The sequence below is a fragment of the Callospermophilus lateralis genome, chromosome 2 (assembly GCF_048772815.1).
Source record: "Callospermophilus lateralis isolate mCalLat2 chromosome 2, mCalLat2.hap1, whole genome shotgun sequence".
Taxonomy (NCBI): Eukaryota; Metazoa; Chordata; class Mammalia; order Rodentia; family Sciuridae; genus Callospermophilus; species Callospermophilus lateralis.
The window spans coordinates 157,379,038-157,405,997 of NC_135306.1; the positions used below are offsets into that span (position 1 = coordinate 157,379,038).

General features: G+C 37.0%; 1 protein-coding gene and 1 pseudogene across 1 annotated transcript; both read left to right on the top strand.

Annotated features, from left to right (window-relative positions):
* The first annotated feature begins 5,594 nt into the window (after nt 1-5,594).
* On the top strand, nt 5,595-6,561 carry LOC143391487 (olfactory receptor 10T2-like; annotated as a pseudogene).
* A 16,689-nt stretch (nt 6,562-23,250) lies between these two features.
* Nucleotides 23,251-24,186, top strand: LOC143391488 (olfactory receptor 5M5-like). Its single transcript, XM_076844189.2, has one exon. It carries the CDS (start codon nt 23,251-23,253, stop codon nt 24,184-24,186), a length of 936 nt encoding a protein of 311 aa, XP_076700304.2.
* The last annotated feature ends 2,774 nt before the right edge of the window (nt 24,187-26,960 follow it).

The following is a 26,960-nucleotide window of genomic DNA, read 5'->3' on the forward strand; positions in this document are numbered from 1 at the left end:
CTGGAATCACTTTTATGACAAGATATCTTTATAACAATTCATTTTGAATAAGAACAAACTTATCAAAAAATCCCATTATATGTTAGAGTTTTTAAAGCACATGTGTGGACATTACAATAGAGGATAGAGCCACAGACACAAGACTTCTGGTATCTAAATCAGTCTCAGGAGAATAGTCTCCAGTGGCCCCAGGACTCTCATTAAAATCTTCATGGTTCCAAGTTCCACCCTAAGGAATGAAGAAGACACTAACTTTAAGTTACAAGAGACTCCAATTTCAGAGGGGACTCAACACAGACATTCAAAGGGGAAAACTGCCTTAAAACTTATCCCTGAGTTATAACATATATGAAATCCAGAAGAGCCACAGAAGGCAACCCCTGAGTTGTGAGACTATACTCTTCCTACAGCTTAGTTACCTCTCCTAACTTCAAAAGGCTGGGAGGTGATTCTCTTTCTTTGCAAGGTGGGAATAAAGGGAGTTTATTTTTTCACTTCTTATAATAGACATTATTCTATGCCTTTAAATAATATAAGGCCTATGAGTGTGATAGAAGGTATTGAAATATCTGTGGAAACAGGTAAGTTGTAAATTAAGGATATTGCCAATTCATTCTTGGTAAAGATGAAAATTGTATGGGGAAAAGACTGTAAGAACTGAAAACACAAAATAAGATGGCAAAACTCAGCTGTATAAAGATGGTAAGGTGGGGAAAACAAATAGAAAGTTTGACACAGTGTTACAGTCATCTTGTTCTCCAGTGGCTGCCAAGGTCACTGGGATGATTAAAATAATGTCATACTGACAAAGCTCCTATCACTTTTGTACTTGAATAGTATGAGCAAAGCAGGATTTATCATCAGCATATATGACACGGATCATAAATCAAAGACTGTTTAACCAAATTCACTGATGAAGATTGTGTAAACTACACATACCCTGATATCTTTGAATCTTCTCTCCATGAACTCTTCAAGAGCTTGTGATAAGTATGAGTGATGCTGAAGTTTGAAGAATTTTTTTCAGCCTGTTTGTTTTTCACCATTCATTCAATTGAGCAAAAATGGGGAAAACATCAATCCGTGCATTCACATTACTAAGTGATATGATTCGGAGATGTTTATAGCAGTACATTTCATGTTTATAGCAGTACAACTCACAATAGCCAAGTTAAAGAATCAACCTAGGTGTCCATCAATAGATGAATGGATAAAGAAAATGTGGTATATATACACAACAGAATTGTAGTCATTCATAAAGAAGAATGAAATGTTGGCATTTGCAGAAAAGGGGGTATAATTGCAGAATATCATTTTATGCAAAATAAGAAGACTCAGAAAATTAATGCACTTATGTTATTTTACATGTTTCTTTTCTACAGAATCCAGAGAGGAAAAGGCAGGGTAGCGGGGGAGGGATCTTATGAAAATAGAAGGGAGATCAGTAAAGTAGATAAAGGGAATTAGGAAAAGACAGGAGGAACTGGGAATGAAATTGATTGAAGTATGTCATGTGCATGTATGAATATGTCACAATGAAACCCACTGTTGTGTATAATTATTGTGCACCAATTTAAAATTGCCTAAGATAACCCAAGCAATAAAGAAACTTCCAATTTCTCAGAAAACTGCTTATAAAAATAAATAAATAGCCAAGTGCGGTGGCACACACCTGTAATCCCAGCAGTTCAGGAGGCTGAGACAGGAGGATCACAAGTTGAAAACCAGCTTCAGCAATTGCGAGGCACTATGCAACTCAGTGAGACCCTGTCTCTAAATAAAATACAATAGGGCTGAGGGTGGGGCTCAGTAGCCGAGTGCATATATACATATATAAAGAAAGAAAGAAAATTGCCTTAGACAAGAAAGTCAATGGCAATATTGACTAATAACATAACTTAGGTCAGTAAAGTCAGCAGAAGTAAAAACTATCCATTTGGAGAACATCCAGCTATCATCAGTATGTGTCAAAAAGTATTTACTAATACACTTAAGTAAAAATCCTGGAAGCATTTCTGGAGAATATGGGATTCTGTATGTTTCCAATAGCACAATTCTTAGTCAAATATCTACATTAACTGACTTTGACTGTATAATGAGGGATGCAACATTTTAAAACTAGTCTGTCTCTTCCCTGCCTTATACAGATGTCAAGATATGAAAACAAACTTTTTTGATTTTTTTCCATTCTCATCACAGTACAATAGGTTGGGAAACAAGAAGAAATGACAACACTGCCAGGGAGAGTTGAGAGGCTTCCCAGGGCAAGTGACATTTGAATGGTCTTTTCAGTACAGTTAGGTTTTCATCCAGGCCAAAAAAAAAAAAAAAAAAAAAAAGACAGAATGAACATTTTAAGTAAGACAAACAAGATGTGCAAAGTAGAAGAACGAGGAACTGACTTCCTGAATTTGGAAAACAACAGACTATTCTCACACAGGGGAGGCTGACAGCAGGAAATGAAGAGGGACAGGTGAGACCTTGAACCCATGCTACAGTGAGTACACATGTGGAAACTTAAAATCAACTAGCCATGCAAGTGGTTCTTCATACTCTCAACACTCTGCAGCAAGTATGCTCTGGAGGTGCACCTACTGCCCACGTCACCTTGGCAAATCAAGCACGTCTCCAGTTTCATTTCAAACAAGACCATCTTAATAGCATTTATATCTTAGGGTAGCTATGAGGATCTATGAGACAGCATAGCTGAAGCATGCATACAGATTAGAAGTTATTAGCATTTTATGGCATGTGAGCAAAGGGAACTCGAAAGGCATCTATAATGAGTGATAGAACATGATGATAGACTTGATATAGAATAGCTCCCAGACAGGAGGCAAGAGGTGGTGCAAAAATCTAAATGACCTTTTGAGCCTAGAAAAAGTGGACAATAAGAGAAACTGAGTTGTCCAAAGAATTGAAGCAAGGACCTGGAAAACATGTAAAACTCTGATAGAAAGTACAATGAAGGAAGGAAAGGAAGCAGGCAGAGAGAACACCATATGCCAAGGAGCAGTCATCTAAAGGATCAGGGTGTATTTGAAAAATAGAGGACGTATTGTCCCACTTAAACACAGGGCAGGTAGAGGCTGAGCCAGGAGATTTATCTTGCTATCAGTTTGTGAAATGCACTGAAGCTCACGCTGGGGTATTTGAATTTCCTCCTATCAGCAGTATATAGCCAGGCACTGTTGTTGACAGAGCAAATATAGCCTGTATTTAGGAATCCAGCATCTGGTCACATAAAATGAACCTGTAAGAAAGAGACTTGTGACACACAATGAAGGAGGTGCTCAATTTATCTTATAGGGAGGCTTCAAGGCAGTAGCAGTGGGATTTAAAAAACAGACATAAGGAGTCCAGACATCTGGAATTCTGGAAGTGATTTCATGGATGAGAAAAAGTAAAAAACAGAGCTCATGATAGCTCTCTGATATCTACAAATAGCTCAAATAGGAAACTCAGGAGGAAGGATATGACTGGTTCTGCTTTGAAAATTTTGCACTGAAAATCTGGTGTTGGAGAGATTCCAGGAGAAATTTTAAGTATTTTTTCATAGAGACTGGAATTAGAGGGTGGTAAAAAAATAAGTGGTAACCCAAACAATAAGAGTGGAAAAGATATTCCTGTAAAGGTTACTATAATCGACTGGGAACCTTCAGAGGAAAGACTCTTTGTGGAATGGTCTCAAAGAGAAGCTGTGTGAGTCTTGGTTCAAGATTGCTTGAGTAGACCTGTGGCCCACCTTCAGGTCTTTATGGTAGCTGAGACTTGTGTCTATAATGTTCTCTCCCCTAATCTTTATGTATTGTTTACAGATTGTCATTCGCCTCTCATTTAAGTATATCGCATCCTCAGAGAGGGCTTCCCTGACTCCATAAACAACAAGAGTGATACACTCCCATTTGACAGAGGTGCTACATGTCTGGTACCAATGTGTTTCCCATGCAATGAATCTAATGGCATATCATAGACATTAGTCAATAGACATTGAATGAATTCATGACATTTGATAGCCAATTAAACACTCCATACCTCACTTTCATCTTTTGTAAATCCAAATGATAATTCCCACTTCACAGACATGTGAGGATTATGTGAGGTAGAGTTGCCTAACCCCAGCATGTTTTCTGGCACATTACCAGTATTGAATAGTTGCTAGTTAACTACTGTTCTATTCTATAGCCAAAACCAAATAGAAAACATCAGCTCTTCAAATAACAATATAGTTTCGTCTTTTGTCTTCTTTTTCCTTAATCTTTATAAATCCTATATTTACAGTGTCTCTTTCTCTCTCCCTCTCTCTCTCTCCCTTCCCCCACACCTCCATTTTCCACCCCTGCTTTCTTATTATTTTTCTTTCCCTCATCTTTGTTCCAGAAGTTAAAATCAAAATTCTTTGGAGATTCATCATATTGGTTTCCTGCCTGTGTCTCCCACATGAACTGATATTTGATGAATAAATGAAATAGAAATGTGACTTGAAAAACTGATCTAAGGAATTTGAGTCTATTCCTTTCAGGTCTTGAATGCAAGGACCATTTACCAAGCATACTAGTTAGAAAATATCCTGGAGATTCTACCCAAAATTCAAAAGTTGATCCAGATATCATGACCAGAATATGACATTTTGGAGTGAGATAGTATCTTCAAATTCATTTGACTCCAAGGTAGCCCATTATATTTTATGAGGCTGTTTGAAAAGAATTTTGATGAAAATTTCCTAAGAACTTTAAAATCATTGATGTGTTTTAAGAACTTGTTAAGAACTACTAATAGAGTATATTACAAGCATCAAATATTATCATGGACCTGAACCCAGCAGAAGTAGCAAGTTAAGTACATTTATCAGGTCTAGTAATTTTCACAATGGAATCACTCTGGAAGCCACTGGATGGTGGGGTGCTCTGATTTAAACAGAATTGCACTGAGAACAATATCAAAGTTCTTTTAGAAATTTTCACTGATGTCTTCAAAATGTTTAAATGTTACACACATCATTTTAAATAACTTAAATGACTGAGTTATTTTATTTATTCAACTCCAAGTGCCAGTGTACCATTAGATTACAAGAAGTATTTGAAAAATATGGTATCACAAAACCAGTGGATGAAAGCAAAGAGATTTTATTCATATTTTCCCTCTTCCATGCAGATCCTAAATGGAGAAGGGAAGGATCAAGAGCAGCTGTATGAGTAAAATCCAAGAAGATATTTGGTCCCTCTCTGTGGCGTAATAATTCTGTGCTAGAATCATCACTTGAGCTCCTGACCTTGATTACAGTTAGGTATATTTAACTCCTTCTTTTCCAGCTCTTTCTTAAGAATTGTCTTACCAAAAGTCTGGTATGGTGGCACATGCCTATAGTTGCAGCTACTTGGGAGGCTGAGGCAGGAGGATTGCTTGAGCTCACAAGTTTGAGACCAGCCTATGCAACATAGTGAGACTCCAACCAAAAGAAAGAGAGAAAATGAGTCTAACACTTGCTCTAGATTAATGTACAGGTGACATCAATACAGCTTTTTATGAACATCTCAGAGTCTTGACCTCAAGCACATATACACCTACCATGTAAAGTTACTCCCACCAAGAAGATGGGCAATCACTCAGCAGTAAGCACATTCCTTCTGTGGGGATTTTCCAGTTTCCCAGACCTGCAGAATCTCCTCTTTGTAGTGATTTTTCTCTTCCCATGTGACCATCCTACTTGCAAATGTGTCCATAATGGTGGCCATCAAGTTCAGTCACAACCTCCACACCCCCATGTACTTTTTCCTCTTTGGTCTGTCCTTTTCAGAAACCTGTACCACGATGGTGATCATCCCCCGTATGCTAGTGGACTTGCTCTCAGAGAGCAAGACGATTTCTCTTCCTGAGTGTGCCACCCAGATGTTTTTCTTCTTTGGCTTGGGAGGCAATAACTGCTTCATTTTGTCTGCCATGTCCTATGACCGTTACACTGCCATCCACAACCCACTTCATTATCCCATCCTGATGACAAGAAAGTTCTGTTTCCAGCTCATGATGACTTCTTGTATGGTTGGGTTCTTGGTTTCTCTGTGCATCACCATCATTATATTCAACTTCTCTTTTTGTGACTCTTACATCATCCAGCACTTCTTCTGTGACATCTTGCCCGTGGCCAGCCTTGCTTGTGATTACAATTCCTATCATGCAATGGCTATTTTTATGTTCTCTGCCTTCGTGTTGGTGGGCAGCTTTATTTTAATTTTGATATCCTACATCTTCATTTTGTCCACAGTTTTGAAAATGCCTTCTACAAAGGGGAGGTATAAGGTCTTCTCGACTTGTTCCTCTCACCTCACCGTGGTGTCCATTCACTATGGATTTGCTTGTTATATCTACCTGAGACCAAAAAACATCAGCTCCTTCCGTGAAGACATGCTGATGGCCGTGACATACACAGTGCTGACACCTCTGCTGAACCCCATCGTCTACAGTCTAAGGAACAAAGAAATGAAGATAGCCCTTAGGAAAGTACTAGGCAGTGGCAATAGGTTTATTTTTTAGATGGTAAATAAAAGAGCCCTGAACATTTAAAAGAAAATTACAGAATGTTGATAAATAAAAAAATGGGAGTTCATAACCCACTTGAATCTAATGTATGAAATATGATATGTCAAGAGCTTTGTAATGTTTTGAACAATCAATAAAAAAAAACACAAAAAAAGTGGATGAAGTGGAATACATCTAATAAAAACCACAACTTTTGTACAAAGCAACTTAAATATTATCTGATTACCTGATATGTCCTTGGTTTACCATTTTTCTACTACAAACATAACACAATTTTAAAATATTTTCCAACATTATAATACATATGCACATATAAATGTAATAAATATAACAAACATATTTGGAACATAGGACTTTCATAATAGCAGTTGCCTATAGGGAAGGAAGAAAATTATAAGATTGTCTAAAATTTGAATGGCAGTATATTGATTGGGGATCCAGTCATAGTGTATTTATTCTTTATCAAGTCCCAAATATCCAGATATTTTATTCATTTTAAATATCTTAAAGGGTTGAATTATTTTATTTTCATAAAATAACATTCTTTTATTCTCTCGTGAAATAGCTCAGAGTTAACTTCATTTTATGTTTTATTTTTCTTCTGACTTATTCCATGGGTAACAGGGCAAAAGACCTGGGATAATTTTCTTTCTTTTTTTTTTTTTTAAGAGAGAGAGTGCGAGAGAGAGAGAGAGAGGAAGAGAGATAATTTTAATATTTATTTTTTAGTTTTTGGAGGACACAACATCTTTGTTTGTATGTGGTGCTGAGGATTGAACCCGGGCCGCACACTTGCCAAGCGAGAGCACTACCGCTTGAGCTACATCCCCAGCCCGAGAACAAATTCTATTATATGTGTTTCTATAATCACAGTGGTTTTATCAGAATAAAAACAAAATTTTATGGACATCCCAGTGAGTTCTAGAATCAGGAGAAGGATGGTTGAGGAGGAGATACTAGCCTCACCTCCCTTAAACACACACACACACACACACACACACACACACACACACGCACACCAAACAATAAGGAGACAGTTACCACAAATAGCCATAGGAAGGCTCCAGTTCAATTAAGAGCATAAAGCAACACAATATAACAAAAATGATAAATAAGAAGGAAGGAAGGGGAAGGGAAGGAAAAAAAAGAAAAAAAGTGAGAATAACCCCACAGAAAGGATAGCTGGAGAGACTGGCTTAGTGGATTTGTCTGGAGAGGGAGAGAAACAATGAAGAAATGTGGGCGCTATCTGTATTGTTCAGTGGTTGTCACCATGGTGCCCAGTAGCCTGCTTGGAGGAGGCTCTTCATAGTCTTTGCTGCTGAAGACATTAATAGTCCCCAGGACAACTGTGAACTCTCCACAGCTTTCACAGTAGAGGGCCCTGCAATGTTCATTGGCACTGACCCCAGCAGCCAGCTCTGCAGGGGACACGCGCAGCTTTCACCACTAAAGTAACCAGCCCTCACTGCTGCTATGGACCTCCAGGAGAGGGAGCACTCCTCTACCCCTACCCTCATCAGAATTAGCTACCATTGTACAACCTGGGGTCAAGAGCTGCCACACACTCAACCCTACACTTTTCCCAGATCTGTGTGTACTGCACTTCAGACTCTGTCTCTGTGGCTGCTCTGTGTATACCCATAATCCAAAATCCAGCTCTGTAGTTATTCTCTACATTTAGGTGCCTAGACACAATTGCATGACTATTACATGGTCACTCACCCATCAAACATTCATGCCACCACCACCACTTGGGAGCCTATAAGCCAGACCTTGTGCAGAGTGTATGGTTTCAGCCATGAAACATCTACACTCCACCCAGCTATCACCTTGTACCCCCCAAAATCAGTCAGTGAAGTCTGAAAGAGGCAACTGCTCCATCAACTGCACATTGATCGACAGAAGGCTACAAGAAACAAGAAACCAAATAAATGATAACATTAAAGTAACAATAATTTTCAAGAGAATGATTACAAAGAAATGAAGACCTAGGAATTCAAAATAATGGTTTCAAGGAAGTTCAACAAGCTACAAAAGAACACTGATTGACATCTTAAAAACTGAAGATGTCAAGAAAACAATACACAACAAAAGGAAAAGTTCAAGAGATAGAAAGAAACCATAGAAAATGTCAATAGTATGGTTTAGATGTGAGGTGTCCCTCAAAAGCTCATGTGTGAGATGATGAGAGAAGGTTTAGAGGTGAAATGATTGGATTATGAGAGCCTTAACCCAATCCGTGAATTAATCCTCTGATCAGTATTAACTGAGTGGTAACTGTAGGCTGGTTGGGTGTGGCTGGAGGAGGTGGGACCTTGGGGGCATGCCTTTGGGGAATATATTTTGTCCTTGATAAGCAGAGTTCTCTCTGCTTTCTGGTGAGCTGCTTTCCTCCACCATGATGTACTGTCTCACCTTGAGTTCCGAGGAATGAAGCCAGCCATCTATGGATTGAGGCCTCTGAAACCATGAACCCCAAATACAATTTTCCTCCTGTAGTTGTTCTTGTCAAGTCTTTTGGTCAGATCAGCGAAAAAGCTGACTAAAACAATCAACAAAACTAAGTGTTTTTTAGAAAGAAATAAAATCACTAAATCTTTAGCTGTGTATCATGTGCATGTCATGTATGTAGCCTATGTATACATTTTAAAAAGAACTCAGATGATTCTTCTATTTCATGGTATTGAGAAATTAATTGGTGAAGGAGCATAAGAATTTAAAGAAGTACTGTTGTAACTATTATTTGTAGCCCAGGGATATGAAAAGGAGATACCACATCTAAAATGAGACCCAATTTCAATGATACCAAAGCCCCAAGTAGCAGAAATCATATGTGTGCTAAAAGCACCACATCAAGGTTGATAGGACAATCATAATGACATCTAAAAATGTTTGACTTACAGAAATCTTTGAGGTGTTATCCATGGGTGGGCAAATCAGTAAGGCTTTACTCAATGTGTATGACTCAACATACTCTAGGGTCAAAGAGCAGAGGCCTGATTTGAAACACCATATAATGTGCTGAGATCTCCTCCCTTCATTCTCAGACCTAAATCAATACATAGATTCAGAGTCCTATGGATTAAGGAGAGGCTATGGCCTTGAGTAAAAGTCTTGCAATAATATCACATATACATTCTGTGACTCTCATTCTTCATCTATTCCAAATAGATTTAAGGACTTTTAAAGGTAACTATTAATGATAAAGAAAAATATCCAGAACTTTCAGGGGTTCTTACACACTAAGAACTTTCTGAACATACGTTGTTCTGAACTACACTCATCTTTGAAAGTCCACTATAGTCCACCAATCAGGGAAAATGCTTACAGGTACAAGATAAGCAGAATTTTTACTTAATTTTTACCTTATTGTGAGCCCAATACTGCCCAGATCTATAATTGAAATATATTTACTGCCAAACTTAGTGCCATATTAGCTCCTTCATCCATGAAATTGGGCTACTACATGAGAAAGTCCAAATGGATGCTCCTGGATCTGCTCATCCCAGCCAATAGGGGCAATCAAAGGAAATTAGAATCAAATACACCCAATAAAATTGCACACAGATTCTAGCAGGATTTTTGGAGCAGTAGGATAAAGTGCCTGGGGCAGTGGGGCTGATGTTAGTGTCCTCAGCTTCCAGCATGAGGCATGATAGCACTTAGGGCAACAATCTGCAGCCTGAGTCCTTAGCAGCAGCTGCAGTGGTGTCCTCACCTGACCAGTTCTTCACAGGGATTGAGGCACAGTTTGAACCTGACTCTCCAGTATTCCTGGTCACTCCTAATTTTCTGAAAATATCCAGAGTCTGTTTCTGTTGCCTGCAACTGAAGACTCTCACTGACTGATATGCACACACACAGTAATGTTTTCATAAGCTAGTCAATACATAGAGAAGAGCAGCAACATTGCTCACTGAGTAAAATCAAATGGATGAGAGTTTTTATTTAGATATTCCTCAATCATTTATACAGAATGATTACAAATGGAGTTATTTAAATGTGACAGTATAAATGAATGTACAGTAGTTAATATCATTTTAAAAGCACCATGTAGCTGATAGGAGGCAGAACAACATTAAAGAAGAAAGATCTGAGCTCTTTCTTCTGGCTGCCTGTTTCAAATCCCACTTCAACCACCCACTTATTCACCTTGTGATGTTAGCCAAGTTTCTTTAAGTACTCAAATCCCTTATCTAAATAGTGAAGACAATAGACATATTGTTGATTACCTGAGATCATATGTGTAAAGAATTTAGAAGAGTGTTAAGAACATAGCATTTGGCACAATGCTATGTTCTTAACATTATATTAGATAACATTAATATCATGAAAACAACAGCGCACTTTTTTTTAGAGAGAAAGAGAGAAGAGAGAGAGAAGAGAGAATTTTTTAAAGAGAGAGATTTTTTAGCATTTATTTTTTAGTTTTTGGTAGACACAACATCTTTATTTTTTATTTTTTTTTAATGTGGTGCTGAGGATCGAACCCAGCGCCCCTCACATGCCAGGTGAGAGTGTTACCGCTTGAGCCACATCCCCAGCCCCAACAACAGTGCATTTAATGTTTTAATTAATTTAATGTTTTCAACACTCCACTGATAAGTATTGTTATTATCTCAACTTGACAGCTGAGGAAGTAGAAACACAAAAAGGTTAAGTAACTTGCCAAAGATCATATGGGTCCACTTATTAGTGGACAAGCTTGGATTCCATTCCTGGTGGTATGGCCTCAGAGTTTTCACTTCTAATCACAAAACTAGAACTAATTTATTAATATTACTACTGATTGCTGTTACCTTTGTTTTATTATCGCTTTCATTCAGCCCTACTAGCATACTGGCTCTGATCTCAAACAGGGGCTAACATCTTATGGCAATCATAAACAAAGACACTCTCAAGCTCATTAGGACAATAACTTCCCTTTGATCTTGTTTACCTGAAACTAGACTTCAGGTTTGGATAAGCTGGCTCAGAGTAGATGGCTTAATGACTCTTCAGGGAACAGAGCGGCAATTGCTCATAGTCAATTTTAGAGATGATATCGAGTTTAAGGATTAGTCCAGGGACTCATATCTCCTATATTTAGAACTGAAGATGAGGTACAGAATTGAAGACAAACCCCAGAGGACTCAAAGATGAGATACTATCTCTGCCCATCCCTACTTCCCCAGTACTCAAACTGATACACCTGCAAGTCATTCCATATCCCAAGACAATGGGACATTAGAGCAATGACGGGGGATGTCATTAATTCTTAGTGTGTGTGTGTGTGTGTGTGTGTGTGTATAGTCAGCCCTTGGTATCCATAGGGAATTTGTTCCCTGATCCTCCATGGATACCAGAATCTGAGGATACTCAAGTCCCTTATATAAAATGTTGTACTATTTGCATATAACCTATGTATATTCTCCTATGTACTTAAAATCATATCTAGGTTATTTGTAATACCTAATACAACATAAATGTTATGTAAATAGTTGTTATACTGTATTGTTTATGGACTAATGATAAGAAAAAAGTCTGTACGTTTTCAGTACAAATGCAATTTTTTTCAAATATCTTCAGTTTATAGTTGGTTGAATTCATGAATGTGGAACTACAGACACAGATGACCAACTGCATATATATTTAAACAGGAATTACAAGTTCTAAGAAACACTCATTTTTCCCTTTTAAATCCTGAACATATCTGGCTTTTTGAAATTAAATAAATCTGGCATTTTTAAACAAAATTTTAAAAATCTCTGCTACATGTTTTGTTGATGACTGATAAATACCATCTGAATCTATAGTTTGGCCCACCTCTGAAAGAGTTTCATTCAGGAATAGATGGCAGGATTGAAATTAGTCTTTGGGTCAGTCACATTCTGAGCAAAGGTGAGAAATCCAGAAGAATCCAGGAATGGTAGAAATCTAGGCTTTAAGTAAATAGAAGTTGACTTACAAATAGTGAAAGTGGAATAATATAAATGAGACCTTTTAAAGAAAGTATTTTTAACCACACATTGAAAATTGCCTTTGTACCCTGAGGGGAAAAAACGGGGAATGTTGGAACTGTCACAATGATTGATTTGAAAATATACTTCAAAGCCATAGTAAAATATAATAATATTAGTAGTATGGTACTGATATACAAATAGACACACCGACCAATGGAACAGAAATAGAGGACACAGAAATACACCAATGCAGCTACAACCATCTGATTGTCAAAGGGGTTAAACACATACATTAGAAAAAAGACAGCCTCTTTAACAAATTGTGGTTGGAAAATTGGATATCCATATATAGGAGACTGAAACTAGATCCTTCTCTCTCACCCTGTACAAAATAATCAATTCAAAATGGATCAAGAATCTAAGTATAAGACCCGAAACTTTGAAATTGCTAATAGAAAACACTTCAAGATACACACACAGGCAACAATTACTGAAGATTCCTAACAGCTCAGAAAATAATATACCAAGAATTGACAAAAAATGATTGCATCAAATTTAAAAGTTTCTGCACAGAAAATTAAAAAAAAGTTAACATTGTGAAAGGACAGCCTACAAGGGCGAAATTTTCTGCCAGCTACTCTTCTCATGGAGAATTAATTTCCAGAATATATAAAGAATAAAAAAAAACTTAACACCAAACAACCAAATCAATAAATGGGCAAATGAACTGAATAGACACTTCTCAAAAGAAGTACAAATGACCAAAAATAAATTTAAAAAAATGTTTAACATCTTCAGCCATAAGAAAATGCAAATCAAAACTACAATGAGATTCCATCTCACCCCAGGGAGAATAGCAATCATCAAGAGTACAAATATCAATAAATTTTATGATGAGGCTGGGGGGAGAGGAACTGGTGTATACTATCAGTAAGCCACTATGGAAATAAGTATAGCGGTTTCTTAAAAAACTAAAAGTAGAACTATCTTCTGATCTTGCTATAGCACTCCTCTCTCTCTCTCTCTCTCTCTCTCTCTCTCTCTCTCTCTCTCCACACACACACACACACACACACACACACACACACCTGAAGAAATTAAAGTCACAATACCATTGAAGTACCCACATTTATTGCAGCACAACTCACAATAGTCAAGGTATGGAATCAACCTGTGTACTCATCAACAGATGAATGAACAAAGAAAATGTGATCTATGTACACAATTGGTATTACTCTGCCATAAAAAAAGAATGAGATCATGTAATTTGTGGGGAAAATGAATGGATGGAACTGGAGATCATCATGTTAAATGAAATAAACCAGACTCAAAATGATGGTTACCTCATGTGTGGAATATAGGAAAAAAGACAATATAAAAGTAGAAGGGAAACTATCAGAGCAGAGGACTGGGTGAAAGGATGGGAGGGGAGGGCCAGGTAATAGGGGAGTGGGAATGATCAAAATGTGCTCTGTGTATGTACAAATATGCTACAGTATGCACAAATATGCTACAATAAAACTCATTCTCTACATAATTAATATGTATTAATAAATATTTGCCTTTATAGAAATAATCCTTGACCAAAGAAATTTCAAAATATAATACTATCTTGTTCTATAATAAAATGCTTAAGCCTCAAACCAAATTAACAGCACATGGGCTACCCCAGGGCAAATTCAGTAATTCAGAGTCTCCACCAACTCTCATTCCTATGAAAGAATCGTCAAATCCATATGGGTTCCTGGTTGTGGGAGAACAAAATGTCTCTTGTTTTGAGTTATACCTTTGGCACTTTTACTGGTCACCCTTAAGAATTAACATTTCCAAGATTCTTATAATCTAGAGAATGCTCTTTCTCAAAGAGTGTCCTCTGATGAATGTGTGAACTATGTATGCAACTTCCTTTAATACAACTCCTTCCTCGAAACTAGAATTGAGTTTCATGACCCAGCAGTTCCTTAGAAACATCTCTCCCTTCTTTAGAACCTCACTGGTGATTATCTGACTCTCCTAGACTAGGGACCTCTCTTTCCTGGTTTAGCTGAGCAGTGGAGCATAGTATCATGGTCACTCTCCTCCCTGAAACCCAAAGTATCAATTTCTCCTTCTTTTTTTCCCCTACTGACACTCACCCAGACAAGATCTGTATCTGCTTCCTGCAAACCCAGCCTTTAGAAGACTTGCCTAGATTTTCCCCAAGATATTCAATTTCTACAATTGGCTCATTATGGAATGAGAATTCCATAGAAAAATCAATTCTGCAGAAAATACATTGATCTAACATTTGAACCGGGACTAGACAGTGAAATGATAGTGAGGGAATGTAACATATATGGCAGTGGTTCAAATGACCCCCTGCCTTTGTCCATTGCTCCAGCCCCTTCAGTCACTAAACAAGATAGAAGTACAGTCCTAGGACTCCAGAAATAAAAGGCCCCATTACTGTCATTAAGGTAGACTATATTGGAATCAAATACAGCATTTGCAAAATCATGGACTTCTTAGTTAGTAAATCAAATTTATATTTCATTCTCCACTTAGAAATTCTCCACTCTAACTAGAATGGCAAGTCATGGATTTGTCTGCTACAAGTTCCTTAAAATGGAAAACTTTACTAGAAAAGGCCACTCACACCACATCTTCAGATCTAACTCAAGTAGACTTTTCTTCCAGCTCCCCCACCTTCTCTGGTATGAGTTAATGAACTTAGGAAATGCTGAGGGATATAAGATGTGCCTTCTAATTGGAGAAAGCTCTGCTTTGCCTTAAATGCCAAGGTTGAAAACCACATACTCTGCACTTTACGGGATATAGTAGAGGACTCGATTCTAACCCTTTATTTCCAAGTGACCACAAGGAAAGACCAGATGCATTGAGAAACTGATCCTGGCCACATCAGGAGGTATTTACTGACCCAATATCAATCCAGAGAGGAATGGGGTTAAGGGAGAGAAACAGGAAAGCAGGCCTAAGGGACCACTAAAACATTTAGTCTATGTTGTGGTTTTGAGTATGATTTTATTCCTTAATTTGGTTCATAATAAATAGGAGAATTAAAGACTACTTTTCTCTAACATTACCAGTTGTGATACTCTAGCAAAGATCATCTTTTCTTTGCAAGCAAATATATACAGTATGTGTAAGAGAAGGACCACCATAGGGATAGGGGCAAATGCACTCCTAGGCCTTGACCCAGGACCTGACATCAGGCCCCAGGATGCCTGGTGTGTGCCACACTCAACCAGCTGTGCATCCTTGAGGTCAGGGTGCCCTGTATGCATTCTCTTGACCAGCTACAGTAACTCATCTTTAGCACAGGACAAAATGTTGGAACTGATACACCTAAAGCCAATTCACATTCCCACGCCTATAAGCAATCAATAAAATGAGCTCCCTTCTCTAGTTCAGGGAGCCAGCCTGACAACTTCTTTCAGAGCTATGTCTCCCTTCCTTTATGGAAGCCCCAATAAAAGCCTTCCCTGCATGTTTGCTCACCTGCTTCAATTTGGCTTCCATTGTCATTGAGTCAAAAGACCCCAGAATCTGGAATTATATGCATGCTAGGTGTATAATCTTTGGATATTATTACCTGGCTCCCCATAAAATATTCATGAAACTCGTACCTCAGCTGCAACTTCAAGCCCACCTACTGCAAGGGCAAGGACTGTATCTTAGCATGTCTTAGTCTCACACCAAAGGTTCTGGACTTGGGAGTTGTCCTGGGCCAAAGCATCACAGCCTGAGGCATAGGTAGCTACCAGGATGATTCATGGATTTTAATTCCCAAGGGTGATTTAAATCAAATGTAAAATGTCTTACAAAACTCTGCATAAACTGTTCCCTTGGTACCCAGAAAGCTCTGGAATAACAAGAGGTAACAGACTCATTACCCTTTATAAATATTTACAGGCTTGTCAGTGTGGAACACAGAACCAAGCCTTCCAGGCAGACATGAAGAGGTTTGTTTGTGGAACTGGAAACACACCAATTAAATGCTTCTGGTGCATTCGGAATCCTGATTAACTGTCCAAAAGGTGTCCGGTAAGTTGTATTTACTTCTAAGGCAAAAACCACAAGCAGCCTAGAAAAGGGTATCAGTGACAGGGCTCTGAGGAAGATGGGATGTTTTGCTTCTGTCAGGGATGAAGTGTGAAGGATGGTTGGCTCTTACTTGGAAAAGCTGGGATCTTTTTTTGTCCATGAGTTATTCTGTGAGGAAAACATAGAAGGGACCTAATAAACTTATGAAGCCTTTGAAACTGCATGAAAATGTTTATGAGTGAAAATTTCCTAGGAACAGATACTTAGCTTTCATCAGATTCTCAAAGTAATTCATGTGCCCCTCCTCTGCAGTTTAATACTTCTTAGGCTACTCAACAAAGTTGTCTGAATCATTCATATATAGTAAATAATGATAAGGAACAGAACAACATTCTGAATTATCATACATTGGATGTATCAGTTAAGCTCAATAATAAATGTCAAATGGGCCTGAACAAATCAAGAGGAAGTGTTATTGAACTCATCTTAATATGCCTCAAATTATCTCATATCTTTATAAGAAAATGCTCATGAAATAAATAAATACTGAGAAATCATAAATGGAAAGACAGTATCATTTAGGCTGAGAGATCTAGAATTAGCCTGCATGTCTTAAATTCTGTCTCTATGACTTTATGAATTTGACAAACTACATCTCAATTTCCTCTCTAAGAAAATGGGGAAAATAACAATTTTATATTAAATAAGATAATATATAAAACAGAATGAATTTTGATGCATTTAAAGTATTCCAATAGCCATCAGTTATTATCATTTGGTTTGAGTTCGTTAAATCACAGTAGCCAGAATTTTCTTTTTAAGGGGGGAACCATAAATTTTTTCATAGGTAGAAAATTGAAAGTCAAATATTTACTACTAGAGTTTTATCTTATTTTGTTGTTTTTCCAGAAATTTATCATCAGGTCTAGTTGTATTCTAAGAACTAATAGATTAAACATTTATATTATCAGTAATCCTCAAACTTAGAAATGAATTCAAGTAGAAGTTTTTCGGATTGCAGAAGAATATTTCCATATGATGAATGATGAATAAATATTTAGGCAATGGCATAGTAATTTTTTAATTTTTTAAAACTTCCAATTAGAATGTTTTAACCATGTCTTTAGGAACTATATAGGCAAATATGAAATCACATCAATAAGAGCTAATAGAAAAGATCTTCTGTCATGTGAGAGCTGTTAAATCCAGCTGGAATCTGCACACTGGCCTTTGGACTCTTCCAGAAGTACTAAACCTTCCCAAGCCTGTTTGAATGGGAACTGTCACATTTTGAATGCTGGGAAGGCTTGATCAATTCTAGAACTGAATCCAAAAGAATGCTTTTCCACCGTTAGATAGCACAGAATTCTGAAAACAAATATTTTACAGGCACCATTTCACTGAGGAGATGGTTTAAGAGATTGGCTGAAGATTTCAAGCTTTTGTTGAGAGAGGTCACATATGCCAAAAGCCAGGGATGTCAGGAATGCCTATATTTAAAAGACCCTTCCCTAAAACCTGATGGAGCTATCCTGCACATCCTGGGGCACCTTTTCTTCCCTGCTGACTCCTCTTGTCAGCCATTAATGATCCATTCTCCCCAAAGTTCTGTCCTGGAACATTTGTTTTCACCTGTTACTTTCATATGTATCTCTCTCTCTCTCTCTCTCTCTCTCTCTCTCTCTCTCTCTCTCTCTCCCTCACTACTTAACAAAGTTGTCTGAATCATTCATACTCAGTGAATAATGATAAGGAACAAAACAACACTCTGAATTATCAAACATTGGATGTATCAGTTAAGCTCAGTAATAAATGTCAAATGTGCCTGAACAAATCAAGAGGAACAAATCTCTCTCTCTCTCTCTCTCTCTCTCTCTCTCTCTCTCTGCCTCTCTTCCCACCCTCCCTTCCATTCCTCTCTCCCTGAGTGATCTTAGTTGTTCCCACATCTATACCAGTGACTTCCAAATCAGGATCACCAGCTCTTACTGTGCAATGGTGTCCACCATGTCCTCAAATAACTTTCAAAATTCTTTTCTCCTAATTCATTCTTGGACCAGACTTTCAATTGCTACTAAAATCACTACCTTACAGCAACATTGTTAAACAAATACAGTGGAGGAAATTCACTTCCTTTTCTTTCTCTCAATTACATCTTCTTCTTTTGAACTTTATAATATGAATTTTGGTACACGTGTACATGTGTGAGTTTGTGTGTGTGTTTGTGTTTGTGTGTGTGTGTGTGTGCGTATTTAAAATGTGTCATATCTCCTTATGAAAGAGATGTGGCAAAATTAAACAGTCAATTCAGTTCTCACATTATCATTCTCCTGGTCTCCTTGTTTCAATCAATTACCATTGATATAGACACTGTGTTTGAGATATTGCTCATGCTTATCTCCTTTCTTCATTCCTATCTTTGGTCTTTAGTTCAAATCCTTATCCCTCTTACATAGAAAACATATCAGCTGGTGTCCTTACTGATAGCTCTCTCTCTGTCTCTTAAGTCCACCACATAACACAATATCAAATTAATTCCCTGAAAGGGTAATAATGATCAGGTCATTCTAAGTTCAAATGTTTAGTGGGTCCATGTTAACCACTGAACTGGTTATTAAATTTCTTTAGCATTCAAAGCTTTTCACAGTATGGTCCCAACCCCAACAGTTTATCTTCCACTAGTCTCTTCTATATATACTTGCTCTTACCCAAAAGGATGTTCACAGTTCCCTGAATGTGCTCTGAGCTCTTCTGACTCAACTTCCTACTTAGTTGTTCAACCTAAAAAACTTGCCTTGAATATCTTGCACTCTCCAAGAGTACTTCCATATTTCAATGGCCATCTCAGTTTATTTCAAAGGCTGCCTGTTTCCTATATGGTATGAACCAAACACAAAATGGAATATCAGACCCTCAGTCATTCAATCTAGATATGCATCCCCAAACATGTTTCTTATCATTCACTCACAAGCAGTATTATTCTTAGATCCCAACATGAAGGAACCCTGCCTTGTCCCCAAATATTAAAGCTATTTTGAGACACTTCCTACTGTACCATATGCCATGGGCCAAAGAATCTATGAGGCCAAAGGAATCTGCTCGCTCAAAGCTATTGCTAACCAGCCCTTTTAGACCACCTTGCCAGTAATAGTATCCTGCAATTCCGTGTCCAAAAGGCTCCAGCTCACTCCTTGAGCCTACAGAGCCTCTTTCCCAGATCACCCTTAAAAGGGTGAATCATGCTGTTGATATTCTCACACCTAGACCTAGGTTGGCCACGTGTTGGCTGTTTACAGGGGTGTGAACAAAGCTCATCCTTGCTAGCTGGCATGTCCTGGCCTATGCAGCCCTGTGTCAGGGTTGGAAATAGTTCTCCTCATACCACTGCATTACAGCCCAGAACTGTAAGGATCCCAAGGATTCTGCTTTCCAGGGCATTTTAAATGTATCTTTGTTAAGGGGGAGAACAGAATATATTTTATTAATTTGCTGTATTGCTCATTAACTTTTAAATATTTTTAGCACATATAGATTCGTGGGCCTCCTTTGTTGTTGTTTCTTGCTTTGTTTTGTTTGTTTTTCTGCTGGGGATTAAAACCTAGGGGTGTTTAACTACTGAGCAACATATCGAGCCCCTTTTTCATTTTTATTTCTAATTTTATTTTGAGGCAGGGTCTCACTAAGTTGCTTAATCCCTCTCTAAGTTGCAAAGCTGGCTTTGAACTTGCAATCCTCCTGCTTTGCCCTCCCAAGTCAGTGGGATTATAGGCCTGTGCCACCGGGCCCAGCTCCATTTGTTATTCTTGCACTAAGCTCAGCCAATGTCAAACACATGCTCACTCCTAGGAAGACTGCTCTTAACTACACCACATATTTACAGTTTTTAATGTCTGGTCTTTTTCACACCTCAATAACATAGGGTATTCCCCTCTGTCTATAAGCCCTGAGCATCTCCTTGTATTTCTGAAGATAAAAGGTAAAAATTACCACCATTGACACTAATTTTTTAACATTGCTCTGGAAGTACTAGCTAATACAAGCAGAGAAGAGAAAGGAATGAAAGATACTACTATTTAGAAATGAGTAAAGAAATTCACATCTTTTTCATATTATAGGAATATGTATTTGAAAACCCAAGATAATCAACTGAAGAAACCATTTTAAATGATAAGAAAGGTAGCTATCATTTTATTTATAAAAATTAATAGCTTTTCTTTTTTTAGTTTTTTTCTTTTCTTTTTTTTTAAATAATTTTAGGTTGACACAATATCTTTATTTATTTTTTATGTGGTGCTGAGGATCGAACCCAGTGCCTCGCACATGCCAGGCCAGCGCGCTACCACTTGAGCCACATCCCCAGCCCAAAAATTAATAGCTTTTCTATATGTAAACAGTACTTAGACAACAACATGAAAGATAAAATAAGAAAATAAGACTTCATCAGTAGTGACAAAAAGATAAAATATCTATGAATACACTTTAAAGAAATACATATGGTATATATCTAAAAAGTTTAAAGAAAACATTAAAACTCTGTTTAAGTAAAATTTTAATAAATGAAATGTATACCTTATTTATAGGAATGAAAATTACTTTTTATTATAATGATGTCAATCCTTCCAGAATTAATATCTCAAGTCAATTAAATTGCATTTAAAATGCAAATGGTATAGAATTTAATAAAATAATGCTAAAGTTAATATGGAAAATTATACATATGAGAATATCTCTATCACATATTAAAATGAGCATAACTATTATATTCAAAGTTTGGTCATTGTTCTAGATGACACTGCAAAATAATTGACTCAAGTGCTTAAGGATATTTTAGTATACAATAAGGCTAGAATTTTAAATCAATAGAATTGGCAGGAAAATTATTTTATCAATAAGTTGCATTAGGACACTTGACTAACAATTTGGAGAAATAAATATAAAGAGTTGATTACCTCACTGGTTACATCAGAGTTAAATTCCAATGAATCTAGTGATGTAGGACATAGGTGGGAGATTGAATATGGATGGTGATTCAAATCTAGAATAAAACAAGAAATAATTTTTTTAATAATATGAAATTGAAAAATGTTTATCTACTGTGTCATGAAAATCAGAACTCAAAAAGAAAAACATTTGGGCTGGGGATGTGGCTCAAGCGATAGTGCGCTCGCCTGGCATGCGTGCAGCCTGGGTTCGATCCTCAACATACAAACAAATATGTTGTGTTCGCCAAAAAAACTAAAAAATAAATATTAAAAAAATTCTCTCTCTCTCTCTCTCTCTCTCTCTCTCTCTCTCTCTCTTAAAAAAAGAAAAGAAAAACATTTGACATCAAACCATTTAAAACTTCCTGCCTAGCACAAAGAAAAACTGCCATGCCAACATTAAAGTTCAAGTGAAAAACTGAAAAATAATTGTAATATGCAAATCAAAGAGCTGATTTAACTTGTCAATCACCATCAAAAGAAAAAAATGAATGTATACATTTTGACCCATACTCTACTTTCAAAAGTAATCCTCTATTCATATACGTGCATGTGGATGTTTATTCCAGCTTTGAAATAGAAAAAAAAAACTAACAAAAATTATAAACATTTAAATTCCAATAAGAGGGAATACATTATTAAGTTATGATACAGCTACAAAAGGAATATCATGAATTTGGAAATACTGCAAAGTGTAAAAAGAAGCAAGGTACAAAATTATATGATCTCATTTATGTAGGAAAAATGTGTGAATGCATGTGTGTGTATCAAATCTACATCAAATCTTTAGGATACAGAAGGAACTGTTCGTCATTAAGCAATTATATTGGAGGTAGTATGGAGAACACTGGGGCGGGGGAGGGGTTGTTTTTGTTTTCAGGGTTTTTTTTTTCCCTTTTATTTATATCCCTCTGTACTATGTGAAATTTTTACCAAGTGAACATATTGCATTTATAATTTAAAATATTCAGCCTAATAGTGAATATAATTCAGTGTTGTCTCTTTAAAGATTTTTGATGCTACACACACACACACACACACACACACACGCACAACACCCTTCCAGTAGACAAGTGGAATTAGGGGATTTCTCTCTTCATAGTACTATCCACACTGAATTGCAACTAGTTATTTATATATGTTTTTCCTACTAGCCTGTGAACTCACTAAAGACAGACATGTTTTATTCATTTTTGTGTCATCTTCATTTAGGGTAGCATCTGGCACATAATAGATGGGCAATATGTTTGGTAAGTGGACAAGAATTGAATGAAGCTTTTTCTATTTACACCATCCCCATTCAATCTCTCCCTCCTAAGTCCTACATCACTTTGTACATCTCTAGTCATACCCAGGTGGCTCTTCTTTGAAGAATTAGACTCCATGAGAATAAAGACAATGTAGCATTCGATCTCCACCCAACACCAAGCATGCTATCCTGTCCCAAGTGGGACCCAGAGATACACATTTATTGAAAGGAACTGAAAGTATTTACACTGTTAACATGAAAATAGACCCTGTTCTAGAAAAATCATGCCCCCTATTCCATAAAGAAATGAGCTCAAACATTCTAAATGTGTTTTAGCAAAATAAAGTCCCATGAAAGGGACAACCTTTAACTTTTAGAAACGTAAAGCCAAATTTTTATCATCTGGTACTGGAACAAAGACAAAGGAGCTTTTGTTTTTAAGTATCTAATTATGTTTTAATTCATTCTTTTCCACAGTAGGCAAGAGACCAAAATGGCAAGAAGCAATCGAACCACAGTGACAGAATTTGTCCTCATGGGATTCACAGACCATCCGGAGCTTCAGCTCCCCCTCTTTGTGATGTTCTTGGTAATCTATCTCATCACCCTAGTGGGAAACCTTGGCCTGATCCTGCTCATCAAGGCGGATTCGCGCCTCCACACCCCCATGTACTATTTTCTCAGTCACCTGGCATTCATTGATCTTTGTTATTCATCTTCCATTGGACCCAAGATGCTGCAGAATTTATTGGTGAAGAAAAAAACTATTTCCTTTTCTGGCTGTTTTGCTCAGCTGTACTTCTCTAGTGCTTTTGCCACTACCGAATGCTTCCTCTTGGCTACAATGGCCTATGACCGCTACATGGCCATCTGCAACCCTCTAATTTACACAGCCATTATGACACAGCAGGTCTGCAAGGAGTTGGTGATAGGAGTCTACACCTATGGCTTCCTGAACTCTGTGATACAAACCGTCCTGACTTTCCAGTTGTCTTTCTGCGACGCCAACATGATCCTCCACTTCTACTGTGCTGACCCTCCTCTTCTTGCCCTTTCCTGCTCTGATACCCACAACAAAGAGAAGCAGCTCCTGATCTTCTCTGCAGTGAATCTCATTGGATCCCTCCTGATGGTCCTCATCTCCTATATCTGTATCCTCTTCTCTATTTTAAAAATCCAGTCTTCCGAGGGCAAGTGCAAAGCATTTTCCACCTGCGCCTCCCACCTCACTGTGGTCACCATCTTTTATGGGACATTATTTTTCATGTACCTGCAGCAACCGAAAACAGAGAGTTCGTGGAAATACAACAAAGTGATCTCTGTGTTTTGTAGTCTTGTGATTCCCATGCTTAATCCTCTGATCTACAGCCTGAGGAACACGGAAGTAAAAAACACCCTGAAAAAAATGCTAGAGGGCAAAGAATCATAGTGAGTAAGTTATCAGAATGTGGTGGTATGCAAGTGTGATATACTGACACGGTATAACCAATGTGACTGAAAGTTAATCCACCAATCATCATGAACTAATCAGGATTAATTTACAAGCTATAATGTCAATAATTGTCTGTCTTTCATCTATTGAAAATGAAGTGGCTACTACTAATTTTACAACAATATAATCTCTCAATTTTAAAAAAAATCCTCAAAAGCAGCATTCTGGGTGACTATACATTAATAAACATGGGTATAAAACCCTTACAATTAAAAAAAATGCTATTAGAAACATTTTCTAGCTTAAAGCAGGTTATATTGTACCAAGTCATTTGTTAGTCTTAAAAAGCATTTCTTCATAATATATCGCTACAGGTAGTGGTTACATTTCAAGACCAGCTCACAAAAAGTGTATTTAATCCAAATATAGTTGAAAATTGCATGCTTTAAGTAAACAAAAATAATATTGTAGCCATAATAAGTAAAGAAAAGAAAAACTGTAGTTCAGTTATATGTGGGGTTTGATTTTAAAAGAAAGTTTAATTAGTAGAGGTAAAGAGAGGGTTTAGGGTAATTTCAAAGATATTAAAGGAAGTCATTTATTCAACAGCCAGGGTTTAATTTTTCTAGTCTCTGCAAAGTACAGCTAAAGTTTGTTTTTTCTTTTCTTTTGTGGACAGTGGGGGAAAGTAAGGTGAAAAAGAAAGGAAAAGAGGAAAGATTCCTGAGGTAGCCAGGTCAGGGTGTCCATATCTGAGAAATAAAATTGTCTTAAATAATTTGAATGACTAGAGAAATGCATTAGTTTGCAGCACTTTCCATGTTCTTTTTTCTGTTTCCATAGGCCTCATGTTCCAATTTCTTGGAAATAAACCTACACAAATTCTTGTATCTTGTGAGAATAGGTGAAAAAACAAATTTTCTTTAATTTTGTTTTTATTTAGGCAAGAATATGAACACTCCATGGTTTTTCTGTCTCATTTCAACAGTCCTTTCCAAATAACTCTTAAGATACACAAATTGCCACAAACCATCAATTGTTTCCCCTGAGCTGTTTTCAGAGGTGATTACTATTATGTGATTTTATAAATGGTTAAGAAAATATTTCACCAATTGATTCCAATTAAGTTTTAAATTAATCAAGAAACTAATTCTGTTTTCCCCAAGTTAACCCTTCAGATGATAAGATGGGATCTCTGTTTTATTGTGGCTTATGATTAACTTAGAAGAATAAAAATATTTAAATATTTAAAATTGTTTTTACTTACTTCAGAAAGATTCTCTGAAGAATGGGTTACAAGTTGTATTCCTAGTCATGCGGAGATGAAGTGTTAGTGCTAGTTAAAAAGAAAAATACCAGGCAGAGGTTGTGACTCAGCGGTAGACAGCTTGCCTAGCACATGTGAGGCACTGGGTTTGATCCTCAGCACCACATAAAAAAATAAATAAATAAAGTTATGTCCTTCTGTAACTAAAAGTATCTAGGAAAAAAAAAAAAGAAAAATACTAGCAGGGTAAAGGAACAGAGTGAGTAAAGGTAGGTAGCAAGTCCATAAGGCAGGAGAGGTTGCAGAGGGAATGAGCAAGAGAGAATAATCAAAGTGGAGCAGGAATGCTGAAGGATAAGAGCCTGGGTGCTAGTCCATGAGTTTCTTGAGGCCAAGTAGGTTGTCTTCTGCACTTTGTACCCCAGCACCTACCACAGTTCCTGGCACAGAATGGAAACAACATAGCTGTTTGCTGAGTTGTATTTAACTCATCTGTATTTATTCCTGACCCCACTGGATGGGTGGACATGGTGCCCAATGATGATTGCTGGTTCTGTGGTGGGAAAGTGGTAGAGAAAATGGAATTACTGGAGTTAAGATAGGAAGTCTGTTTTCTAATATGCCCCCACCAAGGCTATTATCTATAAGGCAGGAAGACACAAAAAGGAAACAATACAATCTGACCAAGGAAAGTGATGCATTTGGGAAGTTGATAATTAAGAAAATGGTAGGAACTGAATATGTTAATGGACCACAACAGGCAAAGGACTTTTGCTATAGGAAAATGTGACTAATGGAGATAAAGAAGATGAGCTGGTACCAACACTTAGATGGAAAATTGTGATTTTAATCAAAAGCTACATTTATTTCTTAATTTTTCTCTCAAATTCTTTCTGAGTCAGTTTAATTTAAAGAGAGAAAAAAAACCCTACTACGTATCACATTTTAATACATGCCTCTCAGCAAATTAATTATATTCATGATTTCAAAAGAATATTGATATAAAGTTTTCAATGCTTTGTTCCCCCCCACCACCCCGAGAAAACTAAAGAAGATAAGTCATGAAACCTCTGCATGAGATTTTCCAGTTGTTGAATTTGTATACTTTGCTCAACATACTTCCTTGATTCTCCTGGAAAACAAAGCATAAAGTATTAACAAATTGTGAAGTGTATAAATCCATATTTTCCTAAATTTCCCCAAAGACCTTAAGAGCAAAGAATAAAGTATGAGGAAGGATGTGAATCAGCTTACTTTTGAGCTTCTTTCTCTTTTCTCATTGAGACTCCTTGCCTTACAAATTTATCTCCCTGACTCTAGCCTTATAAAGAAAGTTCTTAGGTCAAGAATTTTCCAACTAATAATCTACATTTTTTCCAAGTATGTAGAGCATTACATATATACATAATATTAAAATGATAATATTTAAGCTATAAAAGAAAACAACATGATTATGTACCTTTGTCTGCTTATAATGTGAGGCTGTTTGACTAAATACACTTAA